The sequence below is a fragment of the Nyctereutes procyonoides genome, unplaced genomic scaffold (genome assembly GCF_905146905.1).
Source record: "Nyctereutes procyonoides isolate TBG_1078 unplaced genomic scaffold, NYPRO_anot_genome, whole genome shotgun sequence".
Classification (NCBI taxonomy): Eukaryota; Metazoa; Chordata; class Mammalia; order Carnivora; family Canidae; genus Nyctereutes; species Nyctereutes procyonoides.
The window spans coordinates 18,219,621-18,238,714 of NW_026575117.1; the positions used below are offsets into that span (position 1 = coordinate 18,219,621).

The window sequence follows — 19,094 nt, forward strand, 5'->3', positions numbered from 1 at the left end:
CAGGCATATAGTGTATGCTCTATCAGTAAATAGTTCCTGCTGCTGTTGTTTGTATTATTTTCATAGGGCTTTTGGTTAATAGATATCAGTAAGATTCCAGTTGAAGTTAAATTTAAATTGCTCAAATTAGAATTTAATCACCTGTAATCTTGATGAAAATGAACTAGTGTAACTATTGAAAGTTTTGATATTTTTATCCCCTAACATAACACTTTGAGCATAAAGATTATATAGTTGTTCCTGAATTTTTTCTTTGATCAAATGCAGTACATATATTTAAAATTATATTTTCATGTGTAATTATAAAATCGCATAGTACTGGGCATGAATAAGGCACAGTTAATACTTGAGTGAGATGTTGAGATACCATAATAACAAATCATATTTTCTGAAGAATTAATCTTGCATATTGAGAGTGAAGGGTCAAAAATAAATTAATGGAATGTTTATATTAAAATAAAGATTTTTAGCAGTAGTAGGAAACTTTATTATTTGATCTAGTGTTCTTTGAGAACTCAATGTTATTAGCAGCTTACTATCAGTTCTCAAGATAGTATTCTCAGGGATATTGAAATGATTTAAAATTGATGTCTAAGCTGGGTGGAATTTAGTTGTGTTGTTTTTCATAAGTCAGCTTTTTAAACTTGAATTTTTCCAGAAGGAAAAAATCTATATTTAAAGATCCTGCACTGTAATCATAATTTAGGTAAATAATGAGAGAACGAACGAATAAATAAATAGATAAATAAATAAATAAATAAATAAATAAATAAATAAATAAAATAAATAATAAATGAGAATTATTTTACATTGAAGGAAGGATTATATTTGTCTTTCATCAGAGTTACTTATCTAATTTGGTATTATCCTTTTACATGTGACCTTTATTTAGTAAGTTTGCCATTTAGTAATTTTAGTCTTTTTATAATTCTATTGAATAAGTTAAGTGAAAAATGGACTTAACCAAGAGTTTTGGGGGTGTTAACATAGCTTGGCTTTCAAAATTACTTGATGTAAAATAGAATACTTCGATTACTGAATTGAAAATGGGAGATAAATTCCATGTAAATAGAATTCCAACATATTAAGTAATAAGTACATAAACAGTTTCTGTGATTCTGAATGTTAATAACAATCATAACAATTCTGTTTTGTTGTAATATCTCTTCAGAATAGAATCAAGGATAAAAATGTCGTTAGAAATAAGATAAGTAAAATCTTCATTAGATTAAGTTTTACATACTTTTATGAAATAAAAAAAATTTTTATACTTAGTGGGTTACTATTTCTTGATTTTTAAAATTTGTAATGGAGCCAAACAAAATTACTGTGAAAATATTTGTACTGTAACACTCAGTAAAGTTTTTTTTTACTTTTTTTTTTTATTAAAAACTTGGTAAAAGTGCATTGTATACATTGTCATCCTAGAATCAAGTGTTTGTCAAACATTTGTAGTTTTCCCCCACCCCTCCCAAAAAAGGTTTGAAGTTGGTGACACAGAATAGTTGTCATCTACCGAATTAAAAACTGCCGGTTTGTAAACTTGGCACTCCGAGAAAGAAGTAGATGCCATAAAATGATTAAGTATTGGCATGTGTACACCTGCTGTCAGGAAATAAACTTCCCATATGTTGCAGTTTGGCAGACATGCATCTTAAAAATGTATTGAATGAAACTGCTGCTGCACTCTTTGTCCTGTATCTTTTTTCAACAGTACATTCTCTTTTTGCCTTTAAGTAATTACTTCTGCTTCCGTTAGAGGAACATGATATATTTTTACGATACCCTTGAAGTTAAGTGGTAGTACTCCTTAAGAGTGCATAACTGATCTAATAGAATAACTCATTGAAATACTAGCGTGGCCCTTAACACCAACTAGGAAACAGACTGTCTATTTTGAAACATTTACTTTTTGTTTTCTTATAAAAACTTGAGCCTGAGACACATTGATTTTTCACATTTTATCACATCATGTCAAAATAATTTCCCTCAGTATATGTACTAATAAAAGAAACTGAATATCTCAGTTTTTAAAAGGTGAATACTTAGATGAGAATTGCATTGATGAAACATCTGAACTTTATAAATTGTTTGTAGAGTAATTTAACTAAATCTTATTGCATGGAATATAGTTTTAGAACCCTAGAATAGTCAGGTCAGAAAATTTGTCCTTTGCACAATTACAAAGTTTCCTTAAGATTGACAGTAATGTTTTATTTACATTTAATTATATGTTAAAATGAAAAACTGAATCTAAATTGGTCTTTTGACTGTCTCCATTTCTTAAATTAAAATTTATGAGGAAAATATATGCAGAATACATCTTATTGGCCCCTAACAAAAGCCTTGAACCATTGATGTTTGCATGCTTGTTATTGCATGTTAATACACAGAATCCCCTTACACAGTTTTTTTTTTTTTAAATAGATTCTTTTGGGATACCTTTTTGTTATATAATGTTGTATTTTTAAGAATTACCTTCAGAAATTAAAAAAATAATTTTTGAATTCCTTTATGTGATGAGTTTTAACTAAAGCTTGTCCTATGGATGTAATCAGTTTTAACTATACATGCTTTTAGCAATATTTTACAGATTGCACATTTGAAAAAAAAAAAATGTCTTCTCTAGTGTAATTTACGGTGGCGATACCTGCCTGCCTTTTCTTTTGCTGCATTGGCACAAGCATTGTGCTTATTTTGTTGTAAATGGTTCCAGTATTTTATCAGTTCACTAGGCTGGAACTGATGAGAGGTAATTAGGTGGCTGTATTTACAGCTTGAATAAGAAACTCGCCAGTGATTGAACACAAACTCATTGGGAGGGGGCACAGGATCAATTCTCAACTTGGCAAGACAGATCCCTACATACACATCTTCCAAGTGCAAACGACGGATACTTAAAGAAACTTTAAATATCTTCTCTGCCAGATCTCCAGAAAAAACATAACCAGTCCCAGAACAAAAGACAGGGTAGCGTTCACTTGGGTAGAGGTCTGGTGGCATGTACCATTTGCTATCTTTGTTCCGATTAGGTGCATATCCTCTCATTAGGTAACCAGTAAAGTAGTTATGTCTGGGAGGCAGATCTGGCTTCAATAACTTATGTATTAAATATTCAGTGTTGACAAACATGTCACTGTCAGTTTTCATAACATATGGAATATGTGGACAGTATGTTGCTACCCAGTTCATGCCCATGAGTGTTTTAATTGTCAAGTTGTAATATGTATCTAAATATTCCTGTTGAATTATATCATGATATTGCCTGCTTTCTTCCAGTATTGCACGTTGAAGGTAGCCATTTAACTTAATACTTACGCCCAACAAAAAAATTCGTGTGATTTGGATACCAGGTGCTAGACTTTCATTGCCCCATGTTTGCCGAATAGCTCTTCTGGCTTCTGTTTGTCCCGGTTCTGCAGCTATTAGCAGTATTAAAAAAGGACTTTTCTCCTGGCATTTTTCAGGTTCATTGATAATATATTTGAAATGGTAAGAATTTGGATGTCCAGTGCCTTTTTCATTGTAAATACTTCCATTGGCACTAAGTGTATTCTCCAGCCCTGTAACTCCTTGTGGCGATAGGTCTGTGTTATTGGAGTTAGTTGCTGTTTGAGGCCTCAGAGTTTGAGGGACTGTTTCTTTCCAAATGTTCCGGAGAGAGCTGTGGTTTGTCTCACTTTTTGTAGAACGAAATCCTCGGAAAGTATACGTCACAGGGTTTTCTTTAAATCCAGCTCTGCCTGGCAGCCAGTCATGATGGTTGAAAAACAGAAACATAGCAAAAAGAAACACTAGAGAAAGTACACCAATAAGATGTGTACGGAACAGAGACCTCTTGGCATTCCAGCTCATCTTTGCAAAGCAGCAATGTCTTCTCCTCCACTGAAGCATGTTGTAAATATCCAGAAATGGGATATGAGATACTACTGGTGGCTGAAAATGTTTCCTTTTTAATCAATACTATTCTTTGGTAATCATTTTTTAATTCGGCCAGGTTGTCTCCCATGCAGTCATTCTATAAAGATGAAACATAAAAATTTACAAAATGCTAAATATTACATAACTGCCTGAAAAGAGAGTTTGGATGTTAAGTATTAGGACAAATACGAATTTTTTAAGTTGTGAAAATATGATAACCCAGGAATGAAGTTTAAAATTTGTATATCCTTGGTAACAAAGCATCACTGAGAACCGGATAAGCACTGTAAAGAGAGAAGTGATGGATTAATTTTCTTCCAGTTATTTCATTGTCTAAGTAGCTAGCTCTAGTCGTTTGCACTTTTGACCTGAGTTAAAGATTTAAAAGTTGTATGCATGTGGAAGAGAAGAATGTTACTAGATTCCTGAGAAAGGCCATGTAAGAAGGCCTGAGAGCAGATGGAAAATTTATTGGCATTAATTAAAATTGATTTGACATACCATTGGTGGTATGGTGCACAGTCAGCGGCCTTTTTTGTAAAATGGTCATGTATCAGTTGTGGGACAGACGGTGCAAGGTTGATTATGGCAGAGTTCTGTTAGTCACAGTACACTGCTTGGCATGTTTCCATTGGCCCCTACTGTGTTGAGAAAGTCAATGAGAAGATGCACCTGTCAAAATTAATTTTCAGGGTCCAGTAACTTCAGTGCAAGATTTTAAGACAGTAATAAATGATGAACATTTTCAAATACTCTTTCTAATTTTAAGATGAGGTATTCAGAAGATCAGTGGCCTGAGTTAGACTTAAGGTTGATTTTTAAAGTATAGCAACTAATTATCCTTAATTATCTTTGGCCTTGATGGAACACTATCACATATCTCCATGTTAGAATTAAACAAAGAACTACTTTGAGTAGTCCTTTCAGGTTTCTTACAAAGTATAGGCACTAGGTATTTAAAATTAAAAGTTTACAAAATGCATTTTAAAAGATTCTTGAGTTTTGCTGTGTTCTACATTTGTTTGTAGAGACAATTTGTTACATTTTTAGGACTTCTGGTAGCATGACACTTAGAACCTTAGATTTTTAAGAGATTATGAGATGTAAGTATGGGAGGTTCATGATGCTACATATTAAAAACTGGTGGTGTTATCCTTGAACAAGGTTTTTCAGTGCATAGCACAAATTGTTCATGTTTCCATGTTTTTCAGTTCTTAGTTTTTCTGGATCAGGATGTGAGGGTTGAGGTGGGTGATAAGAGCTGTAACTTGTTCTATTAATAGAAAAAAAACTTGTTAAGGGGACTCATAAATTTTAATTTTTTCAAATTTGTTTTGTAGAAATTATTTCTTTAAGCAAAAGAAAACTAGTCAATTAAAATATTTAATGTAGGAGTGTTTATTAAAAATTCTGTGCATGTATACCTATACCTGTGTGTTTGTGTAGCCTGTGATTTAAGAGATTCATGCTTAATGCCAAATTTGCTTAACTTTGACATGAAACTTAATGTTTTGAAAAAATAATTGTATTTACATGGAGGCTGTCATGTAATTGAATAATTATAGAACTTATATATAGTATGAAGAACTTTGAAAATTGAAAGGGTTAGACATACATGAAGAACTTTGAAAATTGAAAGAGTTAGACATATATGAATGAAAGTACTATTCTAGCAGGAGCCACTAGGAGGAGCAAGTAGGTGGGAATTTGAACAAATGTCCACAGTATGATAGTAAAGGCGCCAGCTTTTGATAATTTCTAGTATCTGAAATTATGTAGTACTTTTGGAAGTTATGGTTCTCAAATATAAAAAAAATTTCAATCATTGTGTGAGATAAAAACCGTGATTTTTTTTAAGTTTGGGGTTTTAAAAACATAGAACCTAGTTTGCTATTTATTAGGCTCTATTTACATGAATTTTAATTTCACATTACTATAATAAAGACCAAGGCTGTTCACTGTACCAGCAAAACAGTTCTGTGATCTGAACTGCAAGTAAACTGAGCATTCTGATTTAGAAACTCAATCTTTCCCTTCCTGTACTTACAAATAGTTGTCCATTCTGTTTAGACCTGGAAACTCTTTCTAAGCTTATATTTTCAAATGAAATATTGGATAAATAGTAACAATTCTTTTTCCTCTCCATGGAGAGGCCATAGATATAAGGGTTATGTATATAAATTTAAAAGAAACAGAAATTACTTTTTACATTTATTTGGTAATCTATTTTAAACATTCAAAGCTAAGTTAAATAGGTTACCTTTTGGTTGATATATGTTTGGTATCTGGTTGGAATCCAATCAGTTACATCTTTTAAAAGTACACATTCGATAGTTTAAGAAGCAATAAATATAAGATCATATTTTTGAGTGAAATGACTGAAGAATGAAGGTAGTAAATATACTAGTAATAAATTGTGATATTTTTATGAAAGCAATATACCTGAAATATCTCTAAAATATTTCCATGTTACAGAAAACAGCATATTATTATATATTGTAATCTAGCATAGATAGGTAGCTTAATGGTCCTGTATGATTTGTAGCAATAGGTGATGGAAAAGCATCTTAATTTAAATTTTATTTGTATATTTGTAAGTATTAAGCTTCCCAGACTTTAAATTCATGTATACTCATTTGGTAATCTCCCATTGATAAATGAAGTACATGTGTCTAGCTTTAAAATTTTCTTTATTAAAAAGGTTCTCAGGTACTCATCTTAGTTTTTCTGTTAAAAAGAAAGTAAAATTAAAGTTACTGTTTTTCCTTTTATTAAATGTTAAAATTATTCTCTAGTTACTGCCTGTTGTGTTTTAATTCTTAAAAAGTAGGAACATGACAAGAAAGTTAAAATATTGTAGCAGTCTAAACAATTTGCACTTCTACATTTTCAGCATAGAAATACCTTTGATTTGGCTCTTAGGGTTTTTTGTGATAATTTTTTTCAAGTTACTAATGTGTATTTACATCTTACGAATTGAAGTTCATGAAGAGACTGTTATTGTGAAATGTTTAGTTACTTCTCACATACTCATTCTCTGTCTCTGACACAAACTGTTTATAATTTGGCTTTTAAAAGTGTTGATATCTTAAGTCTGTTGGAACAGTCCTAGATTTTAGTGGTGCTTGAATAAAACAAAATTCTGTGCTTTTGAGATATCTAGTTTATAAAAATGTTTAATTGGTGCTATTAACATTAAGAGAGACTTGAGATTTTTTACAACTGTATTTTTTATGGTATTTTTTTATTTAATACCATCTGACTTCATTCTATAGTGGAATAAAAATTCATGGTATGGTAGTGAGACTTGATGTTGAGATGTAATAATAATAAGGCCTGATAAACTTGTTTAATCTTAATTTCAGGATGGAATACTTACGTATGCCTTTAAAATCTTTGCCTTTTGTGATTATTAAATAATAGGTTATTGAGTTGTGTTGTGAGATTGAGCAAATATCAGGATCTGTGATAGATCTGTAAAAAATTTTTGAATATATTTGAGTTCCTGAGCCATGAGTTGCTATTCTGTGATTGCTGTTTAAATAGTTTATTCGATTTATTTCTGCCCTGCACACACATACCATGATGGTAGTTTGTTAGTACATATTAATATAGCCTAGAAGCGCAGTAGCTACATTTATATTTAATTTTTTTGTCTTTGTTTTGCTGTTCATGAATATTTTTATATCTTTTTTTTTATTCTATTTTGAATTTCACTTTAAAAATTATCACTAAGAATAATCTTACGTTTGATCATTTAGAATCAGTCAGTTGCTTAAAATGAAAGCTCACTTTTTCAAGTGGGGAATTTTTACCAAGTATTGATATTTCTTTGTTTAAAGTTGTATTCACGGACACTGTAATAACATACAAATCTACTGTGGTGGTGTGCTGTGTACAAAACTCATACCACCTTATATGATCCTATGCAAATGCTTTCCTTTTTATAGCTCAATAATAATATTTGTTGAAACTCTTAGATTGTGTTTGTTATCTTTATTTGGGGAGATGGGTCTTGGAAGGAAGATTTGTTAGTGAAAGCTGTTATGTATTAGTAATTTGTTTTAAAAGGACTTTTAAAAAACCTCTTAATATTAAGATAATCTTTGATACTATTTAATGTAATTGCACTGCATTGTCTCTTTTGATAGCCATTTTTAAGAGATCAGTTTAATTTACTAAATAAGAATTCATTTTGACCTAATTTGATAAGAGCCTTGCTATGTTTTCTTTAGAGGGCTACAGTTTTTTTAAGTTTAATTTTTCAGAGAATCCTTTAAGCACATCTTATTGCTATTTGCCTTTTCTCTCTTTTATACATCCACAACCCATATTTACTCCAACCTACATACTTACTTGAATAAAGCAATGACAGCTTTAACAATGACAGATTTTAAAATCATTTATCTAGAAACCCTTGCATAGTTTCAAGGACAGTGAACTAGATGAACTTGTTTATCAGATATTAGTGCCTCCGGGGGCTATGAAAAGGTAACAGACATTTAAATGAATATTACACACAAGATATTGACATACCTTCCTTGGTCAGGCCATTTATGTGGAGAGGATTATGCCCACTGAAAATACTTTTGGCACGCCATCACTTCAGCAAAAAAGATGCTATCGAACATGCGCACATCCCGCAATAGTCTGCCTCCTGCGATTGCTTTTCACAGTATCCAAAGTGTCCATCTGTCTGCTTGTCTTCGAGTTACCCTTCTTGTTCATATGGGTCCTGGTCGTCTGGGATTTTTCCTTTCTTTTATTTTCTTTCTTGTTCTTTAAACAAAAGAGCTGTAGTTGTCTGCTCTATTCGGAGCACTGTTGACTCTTGCCGACAGTTGATGCATTGAAGCTTTTTACATCTGCTGTTTTCCTGGCCGGACAATGCAGTGCTGTATTCTCTTCTCAGTATCCATATTTCTAGTAATAACACTGAGCTGCAATGTAAAGCAGCCAGAGCTAGAATGTAGTGCTGCGATTGTATTGGAATAGAATAGGATTTGACTCTTTTTCGTTGTTGCCTGTCAGCTGCAGGAAGGATTTTGAGCAGTTTTACTGGGGTTTTAGTCTATAATATGAAATCCACGGTTCCTCAGCTGCTGCACAGGCAGGCAGCAGTTTAAATGTGGGCTTGACAGATGCTCTCTCTGACAGAGCAGAATTTAACGTCACTGCTTGGCTGAATCCCACGTGATTGTTTGCATTCATTTTGACTAAAAACCTAAGGTAGGGAGAACCTTAGAGATTTTGCTTCGTGTGATAAATTATATATATTCAATGTAAGTGTAGTGATGAGTGCATAATATAAAAATGGGATGATTATGAAATAGTTATGATTTTATTTTATCCTTATTTTCCTTTTGTTTTTTTTTGTTTGTTTTGTTTTGTTTTTTTTTTTTTTTGTGCTTAAGCACAGGCTTTCTAAATGTTTCAGGGTTAGATGTTGGTTTCATGTTTCTAACATGATTTTATAGGACCTAAGCAATACAACCTTTTGTATGTAATTTGGTGCAATTTAACCCCTTCAGTGCATGCCTTCCTTTGAAGTTTATTTTCTCAAATTGCTCCAATTTACTAGTATCAAGATAAGACTCAGACCTTTTTTTTAATATGTATATACCCCCACCCCTAATTTTCTGGAGTTTATAAATCAGCTGGAGTGGATCATTTAATGGCACATGGTGAGATACAGCCCACTTATTTTTTGCTTTTATGTGTTTTCTAGTCTTCTTGAAGACAGCAAAACTATTTTTAATCACTTTTTAATGTCAGCTTTTATTTTTTATTTTCCTTTTCTTTAAGATGACATGTATGATAGAAGTCAACAAAATGAGATAGTGGATATAGCACACTTGTACAGGATCTTCTTGGTGAATAGTAAGGTTTTACTAATCATATTTACTTGTCCTAATATTTCAGGATTGTTTACTAACTTGCCTCCAACTAGATACTCTGAAAAATTTCATTGTATGGTTAGTCTCCTGGGCACCTTGCTTTTTTCCTGCAGAATACTGGGACGTTGTCTTTTTTTTCTTTTTTTTTTCCTTTTTTTTTAATAGCCTGAATTATCAGTTTCTCCTGTGAGACTTCAGGGATATTAATGCCTAAAAATTTATGGTTTTAGAACTTGAGCTATATATTTGTAGTCAGATATACACTTCATACATCCTATCTTTTCCAGTTAAATCTGTTACATCAAATATGGGTTTACACTTTCCCTAATACATCAAAACTTTTTGTCCTCATGTATTTTAGTGTAGCTGATACAATATTTTTTGTACTTTAAGGAATCCTGTGATTTTTTTTTTTTTTAAGGAATGAATGTAATTTTCCCAGAAATGTTAGAAGGAATATTAAGAGTTTTATAAATGGGAAACTTAAGATGTAGAACTTTGGCTTTTCCTAGTTCAGTGTGAAGGACAAAATTGAAAGCCAGTTTTTAATTTAGTACCTATATCTACTCATACTTCATACTCACTACTTTTTTTTTATATTAAAGGTAGGTAGAAAAGCAGTGCTAAAGTGCTAACTTAAAACAATATATGTTACAAAAGTAGAAGTGGATTTTCGGAGATCATATTTATCAGTAATTATCAGTAATTCCTTACATAGGATTTGTCTACACAGCTAGCAGCAGTGATTGTTATTTACCCAAAATCAGATTGCATGCTAAACCTACATAAGCTAGTTAAGTGGCTTTTTTCCCTCCTAGTAGTTTTATTATCATAATACCCATTTTAAAGATGAGGAACCAGTGCTTAGAGTTGTAAATAATTATCCCAGATACCAGCTAATTATAGTAAGAGTCTATCTGGGAATTAAAGCAAGATTATCTAATTCTTTATGCTCTGTTCTTAACCATTTTACTAGGTAACACTGTTGGAGAAATTGTGGGAATTTTTTTATAGGACTGACACAGTGTACCAAGAAATCATTCTTAGAATTATGAATGGATATTTATATTTTCATTATATTCACTTGACAAACATGCATATTGATCAACTACTGTGCGCTGATATTTGTAGTTCGGCACCGTTTATTATGTGTTAGACAAAGATGATTTAGACACATTCCATACCTTTTCTCTAGGAAGGGTAAAACTATTATTTTTGCTGTTCTTTTGATTTGACTCTTTTTTAGTGTCCTACTGGATTTTATCATAGATCTTGGTTATTAAGAGAGCTCCATCACATAACCTGCTGGTTAATGGTTCGCTCAGTATTGGTTTGAGCCCCTGAATTCCCAGTGGACTATTGTCTCAACTATGCTTGCTATGGGGCAAGGGTTAATATAGCAAAAGAAACTCCTAGAAGCTAATAAAGTGCCTATCTACTTAATCAGAATTTACTTTAAATTCTTAGGTACACCTTCCATTGCTTTCTTAAATTTAAGTTAAACTGGCTAAGAACGTTACATAAAGTACAGAAAAACAGAGCAGACACAAGATCAAGTTTCTTTAGTGACTTTTTCTAGCAACCTACATGTTTCTAGCCAAGAGAAACTGTAAAAATCTTATGACAGGCAAGCTTGTAGAAAGTTCTTCCTTTAGTCTAGTTTCTTTTAACATCTGAATTCTATGGTTAAACTTTCTCAGTAAATGTGACAGGTTTCTTTATCAAACTCAGGAAACTGGCAGCTATTTTGTTAAGTTTTATAGTTAAAAATGTCTTACAATTTTTAGTTGCATAGGTCTGCTTTTTAATCTTATAACACGCCCCTGATGGGAAAAACAGGGTACTACAGGTATTCTGTGTGTTTTGGCCAGAACTGTCCAGGTTGGCTTTAGGGTTTTCCTGGGCATGTCTACAATAGTCCTCAGGAGGCAGAATTTAAAGACAAAATTTGTAGTGCCTCCTAATTCAGTTTCTATTGAGTATAGAAGTAATTACTACTTTATTATTATGGCTTGTAGTTTTTGAGTCATTATGACATGATGAATCATGTATAGATTTGCTCACTAATAATAAAGATAATTCATTTTATGGAATTATACTACTTATATAAATTCAACTAAATATCCTTGGTGAGAAGAATAAGGAGAAAAAGAATCTGGTGGATAACACTTCAACCATGGCAGGTGATTCACTGAGAATGAGCAAATATCCTTGAATAATTTGAGAAGAGGAGATATGAATCTGGTTTTCCCTGCACTGGTCTTCATTCCTGTTTGTGCTTTAGTATGAGTAATTGGCCCCTAAATGCAAGCAATTTTTTTTCCAGCCAGTGCTCACCTGAAGAACTTGTTATTTTTTCCAGTGCTAGAGAAAAATCTTAATGTTTTGAATCAGGTATTGTTTCCCACATAGTACTCTGAAAAAATGCCATTTGGCATAGTTATTTAGAGACCAGCTTTAGTTTTAATTTAATCAGTCAAAAATTTTGCATGGAGTGATGTTTGCTTAGAGTTTAAATCTTAGGACTTGAGATCAGATGAAATCTTTTTCATTTGTATAAAAGATGTGGACAAATGGCATATTTTTGACTGTTTAATATTAGTAAGTAGTTTTCTCTTTTTGAAGAAAAATTACTGTGTTCATTAAGAGTTTACAGTTTTCCTTTGAAGTCAATAGATGATTTATGAACCAGTTTCACTTTTCCTTGAACTTACAAAGCAGAATTAGCCTGATTTCAAATTAGCAATCTCAGAATGACCACAAGTGTCAGTGTTTGCCTGCCTTCTTTTTCTTCTTCAGTTTTCACCAACTTAAGCAGCAGATACTCAAATTGTTTAAGAGTTTCTTTTGACTGGAAAGCAGAGCTAAATTTAAGTGTCTCTTTCAGAACTAATTTTTAACACCCTTATTAGTTTTAGTTCATATAAACTATTAATGATCCTAAGGTAAAATATAAGCATTAAAATCAGCAGTAGTTTGTGTTATGCTTGTATATTCTTTTTTTTTTTTTAAAGGATTTTATTTATTTATTCATGAGAGACACACAGAGAGAGGCAGAGACCTAGACAGAGGGAGAAGCAGGCTGCATGCAGGGAGCCCAATGTAGGACTTGATTCTGGGACCCGAGGATCACACCCTGAGCTGAATGCAGACGCTCAACCACTGAGCCACCCAAGTGTCCCAATGCTTTTTTTTCCATGAGTTTCTTATATTGTAGCTGTTCAGTGTAACATAAATCAGCTAGACTCTTTGATTTATTATTTGGCACACAGGGTGTGTGTGAGTACCAATATTATTTGGTACTCTTGTTGAGAGCTTTGGTTCTCATTAGGGTAAATGCTGTTTTCTAGGAGGTGTTCTAGAAGTTTATGAGGGTATGTTTTGTTGACAAAATAATTGAAGGGCATTTAGTGAATGAGGCCAGGAAAAGAGGTTTGTAGCCGTGGGACAATTTTAAATGAAACGCAATTAGAATACAAAGTGTATTTTGTAAAATTTTAACATATACTGACTTTTCTAGGTATATAACCACAGTGTATATATATTGAAGAAGGTTGTGCTCAACTTTGTTCTGAACTTGGCCAGTACTTCATCATTTTGAAAAATCCTATTGCCTGTGGCAGTCAGGTTTGTAGTAGTTGGCTTACCAGTAGAGTATACCAGTCTGTGAACAAGTGTAATTGTTACATTCACTGTGATTTTATGACTAGGTAGTAGCATTTGATTACTTCATTATGTCCTCTAGTGTAATTTCTGAGACTTAAAGTATTTGTGCTTAGCATAAATTTCTTTTAAAATTTCATTTTTGTATTTATTAGGATACTAATTTTCATTTAAAAATTGCATACATAGGAGACTATTAAAAGAGGTCAATGTAAAATACTTTTTAAAAAAAAATACTTCTTAACACACAGGAGACATACTGAGTTTGATAAGTGTGAAGCTAAGTCAGTATCTTTGAATAAGTTCTTACGTACCATACTCCCTACTCCTCAAAATATTGTTAGTATTTAAAAATTTAAGCACTATTAATTCATTACAGAGCACAACAAACATTTTGTTAATTCAAGTAGATGATGTGCTGAAACTTAAAATTCTGCTAAGTCAGTTAATTGGACATTAACTTCACAAAGAAGCATTATTACTCAAATATAAATTATTAGTATCAGAGAAAATGCTTTTTATTTAATAGCTTTAGTAGATAAAGAAAAAGTTGAAAATAAATAGAATGTTTTCCCCAGAGGGCTTTTTTGAAAAGAGTTGGGAGCATAAATATACTTGATTTTAAAATTCCCGGGACTTTTCTTCAGAATGATTATTTATGCTCTGATTGGAAATAGGAACTCTAGTATAAAGAAACTTTGCAAGGCAGAAAAGAGATAGATAAAGGTTATAGGATTAGGAAGGAGAAATTTGTGACTTTGAGGTTTGATTTTCTTCCCCTTCCCCAACTTAGAGGATGCCTGAGGGATTTACTTATATTCAACAAATACATTGAACATTTTTTATATGCAAGCTACAGAAAGATAGGAGATTTGTCATTTGGTTCCTTTTATTCAAGGTATTGATAGGGTTCGGATACCTAGATCATTATATAGATAGCAAAATAACTGGAAGGAAATGTTATAGACTTATTTAAGCTTTTTCCCTTCAGTTTCAAATTGTTTTCTGTAATTCATTATGGTGTCACTCAGTTTCACTCTTTTGATTTCTGTTGTACTCTCCATTATTTTTTTCATCTCCCTGATTGTTTACTAACATATTGAGTCTGTTTCTTTTCCATGTCCTCAGAGTTGACCTTTATTTTTTTCTGTATTTCCTCTGTTAACTTTTCATAGATTTTATATTTATTAATATCTCTGGTGGGCACCTGGGTGGCTCATTTGGTTAAGCATCTACCTTAGGCTCAGGTCATGATTCTGGGGTCCTGGGATCCAGTCCATTGTCAGGCTCCCTACTCAGCCAGGAGCCTGCCTTTCCCTCTCCCATTCTCCTTACTTGTACACGTCTCTTTCTCTCTCTCTCTTACTTCTCTCTCTCCCTCTGTGTGTGTGTGTGTGTGTGTGTGTGTGTGTGTATCTGTCAAATAAATAAAATCTAAACAAAAAAAATCTCTGGCATTTATAATGTTCCAGAGCATTTCAGTTGATATTGTGTGTGTGTGTGTGTGTGTGTGTGTGTGTGTGTGTGTGTGTGTTAAGGGCAAGGGTCGATAGTTAAATATATACAGGTCTGTGTTTATTTTAGCTTCCTCAATTAGTTTATTGAATTATATTAAATAGCAAAACATTGATTGTTTTCTTTTAAAGTTTACGATATTATTATTTTCTTTTCTGCCGCTATTACCAGCAGCTATAATTATGTGATTCTCAAAACAATAAAATTTAGCTAATTCCAAACATGTACCCTTTGATAGAGGGAGATGGGCAGGAGAATATTGTTTATATTCACATGGAACAGAAGAAGAGCAATTTTTTTATAATAAATTTATTTTTTATTGGTGTTCAATTTACCAACATACAGAATAACACCCAGTGCTCATCCCGTCAAGTGCCCCCCTCAGTGCCCTCACCCATTCACCCGGACCCCCCGCCCTCTTCACCTTCCACCACCCCTAGTTCGTTTCCCAGAGTTAGGAGTCTTTATGTTCTGTCTCCCTTTCTGAGGTTTCCCACACATTTCAAGAAGAGCAATTTTATATGGCTATACCATCTTTGAAGAAACCCATATTGAATTATGTCTTCAGTCAGTTAATTGGACATTGAAGGTTATACTGCAATGGCATTGTTCCAAATGACAAGGTATTACTTACATTAGAATAATAGAATTTTAGAACAGAATTAGATCTTTCTAATCATCTAAAAATCGAATTGTCTCATTGTGGAGTCAAGGTAATCAAGACCTGAGAGGTGGTTTTCTCACAGCTCTACTCTTTAATATGTCAGAGCTGAAGCTAGAACCTGGGGTTCAAGATTTCTAAATCAACTGTTTTTTTCCCCACTGATTTACACTGCCTCTGGTTACATGAGTGTATTTGTTTTTAGTCCATAGACCCATAAGGTACACAAATGGTCCCTTACCCCTGGCCCTCTCCACTATAAGGAAAATCCTGCCAGTTTTAAGTGAGAAAGATTGTGCTTTTATTAAACCTCAGTGGCACATATAAAAGAATTGCTCATTTGTGCCAGAAAAGGTATGTGGCCATTATAGACTTTGGTATTAAAGGAGATCAGTTTCTATGTTTTGGTTTGTTTCTAATTGCAGTTTTGTAATTACACATTTCATCTACATTTATGTGGATGTAATTTTTAAATCTGTAGATAAATAAATGAAAATTTTTCCCCCATTTTCTCATTCTACAAGAATACCCCTTTAAAGATTTTGTATTCTTTCTCACTCTCTTTTCCTCTCTTTTTGATCCAAATTTCATTTGCTGTATTTGTATTACTTGGAATCTCCAGAGAAGCAACCGGATGGATGGATGGATGGATGGATGGATGGATGGATGGATGGATAAATGGATGGATGTGTGGGTGGATGGGTGGATGGGGAGGAATTGGCACATGTGATTATGGAAATTAAAAAGTCCCAGGATTTGCAGTCAACAAGCTGGAGACCCAGGAGAGTTGAGGTTACAGCTCCAGTCTGAGGGTTGGTTCACAGGCAAAAGAACACTGATGTCTCAACTTGACAACAGCCAGGCAGAGAGCAAATTCTTTTTTACTTTGCCTTTTTGTTCTGTTCATTTTTGTAGTGGATTCAGTGAGGTCCACCCACATTGGGGAGGGCAATCTGCTTTACTCAGTCTGTTGATTCAAATGTTAATCTTACCCAGAAACATTCTCACAGACACACCCAGAAGGATTTTTTTAAAGATATTATTTATTTATTAAGAGAAACATAGGTAGAGGGAGAAGCAGGCTCCCCAGGGAGCCTGATATGGGACTGGATCCCACAACTCCAGGATCATGCCCTGAGCCAAGGGCAGATGCTCAACGACTGAGCCACCCGGGTGTCCCCAGAATGATGTTTTAACCAAATTATCTGGGCACCCCATTGCTCACTTGGCACAAAATTAAACCTTCTCAGTTACCTTCTGAAAAGCATTCTAGAGAATGGTAAATGGAAAACTGGTATTTAGATTTTTTAATCAGTAAATATCTTCTTATGTTATTCATAAGCACTTGTATTCTAGTTTGGTCTGTGACTGTGAAGAAAATGAATATTTATTCTCAGGTCAGAGTTTTAATTCTGTGACTAGATTTGGGTAGGAATAGAATTTTTGTTTTATCTTGAGATTAAAATACTTACTTTAGTCTATGCTCCTTAGATATCAAGTAGCAGAAACTTGCTCAGCTTAAGGAAGAAAAGGAAATATATTATAATGGTATAGGAATATTCTGCAGAACTCAAGACTGGGAAATATAAATTGGCCTTTAAAAGAACATAGACATTGAAAAACTGTCAGGAATCAAGGAAGCTTTTCCGTTTCTGTCTGGTGCCATATGAATACTTGTCACTTTTTTGGTACCAGCTGTACGTACACCAGCTCTCTGGTCTTTTGTATACATAGTCCTCCTTAAAACCAGCCTGGTACAGATAACTGTAGCTCATATTGCTGAGCATATCTCTCACTGATTTCCAACTCCAAAGGAGAGATATGGAGGAGATATGATTGAGTCAGCTTGTTCATGAGTTTATCCCTTGTGGGTATAGTCCAGAGCTAAAAAGGGAGAAATAGAGTTTTCTCTTGAAAAGTCTGCCATCATTTGTAATTAGACCGTGTTTATTCTTTTAGCATACCTTGTGCTTTTTAAAAATTTTTTATTTATATTTGTGATTTACCATTTTAAGTGTATAATTCAGTGTCATTAAGTATATCTGAAATGTTATACAGCCATCACCACTCTGTAGCTTCATTCCAAATTAAAACTCTGTACACATTAAACAATTTCCTGTTGCCTTCTCCCCAGCCTCTGGTAACCACTGTTCTATTTCTATGAATTTGGCTCTTCCAGGTACTTCATAGAAGTGCAATTATTCTTTTTTTTTTTTTTAAGTTGAATGATACTCCATTGGATGTATAAACTGTAATTTTTTTTTTTTAAAGAATCCGAGAGCCTCTTTATTTTTTTTTAAAAAGATTTTAAATTTATTTATTCATGAAGAGAGAGGGAAGCAGAGACACAGGCAGAGGGAGAAGCAGGCTCCACACACCAGGAGCCAGACGTGGGACTCGATCCTGGGTTTCCAGGATCGTGCCCTGGGCCAAAGGCAGGCGCCAAACCGCTGCGCCACCCAGGGATCCCTATAAACTGTAATTTGTTTATCCATCTGTTTGTCAGTGGACATTTGGGTTGTTTTCACCTTTTGGCTATTGTGAATAATAATATGCACATCAACATACATTTAAATACATGGTCAGTGGGATGCCTGGGTGGCTCAGTGGTTGAGTGTCTGCATCAGTGTTTGACTCAGGACGTGATCCCAGAGTTCCCAGATTGAGTCCTGCGTCGGGCTCCTACATGGAGCTTGCTTCTCCTCCCTCTGCCTGTGTCTCTGCTTCTCTGTGTGTCTCTCATGAGTAAATAAATAAAATCTTTAAAAATACATACATACATACATACCTGGTCAAGTCCCTACTTTCTGTTCTTTTGGTTATATACCAAGAGTTGGAATTGCTGGATTATATGGTAATTCTATATTTCATTTTTTGAGATACCACCATACTGTTTTTCATAGCAGCTACACATTTTACATTCCCACCAGCCATCACAGGGATTCTAATTTTTCCACATCGTTGTCAATACTTGTTCATTTCACTTGTGTGTTTGCTAATAGCTATCCCAATGGGTATGAAGTGATATTTCATTGTGGTTTGATGTGCATTTCCCAAAGGATTAGTGATGGTTGAGTGTATTTTCATGTGCTTATTAACTATCTGGAGAATGGTCAGTTTCTTGGGGAGAAATGTTTATTCAATGTTTTTTGCCCATTTTTGGATTGGGTTTTTTGGTTTTCACTTGTGGGAGTTTTTTTTTGTTTTTGTTTTCTTTAAAGCTTATTTATAAGAGAGGGAGAGAGAGAGAGAGAGCGCTGTATTCGTGAGCAGAGAGAGGGACAAGCAGACTCAGTGTTAAGTGAGGAACCATAGGTGGCACTGGATCTCAAGACTGAGATCATGACCTGAGCTAAAACCAAGAGTTGGACACTTAGCCACTCAGGTGTGCTTTTTTATCCCCTTTCCTTTTCTTTCCCTTTCTTTTCCTTTTCCTC

At 33.6% G+C, this 19,094-nt stretch overlaps 2 protein-coding genes across 2 annotated transcripts in view; one reads left to right on the forward strand and one right to left on the reverse strand.

Annotated features, from left to right (window-relative positions):
- CDC73 (cell division cycle 73) overlaps nt 1–19,094 on the forward strand; it is a 106,595-nt gene that overhangs the window by 54,158 nt on the left and 33,343 nt on the right. The gene's annotated exons all lie outside the window — the stretch shown is intronic.
- Nucleotides 1,317–9,017, reverse strand: B3GALT2 (beta-1,3-galactosyltransferase 2). Its single transcript, XM_055333934.1, has 2 exons — nt 8,458–9,017; nt 1,317–4,018 (listed from the first exon to the last, which is right to left on the reverse strand). Exon 2 carries the CDS (start codon nt 3,892–3,894, stop codon nt 2,626–2,628), a length of 1,269 nt encoding a protein of 422 aa, XP_055189909.1. The 5' UTR covers nt 3,895–4,018; nt 8,458–9,017; the 3' UTR covers nt 1,317–2,625.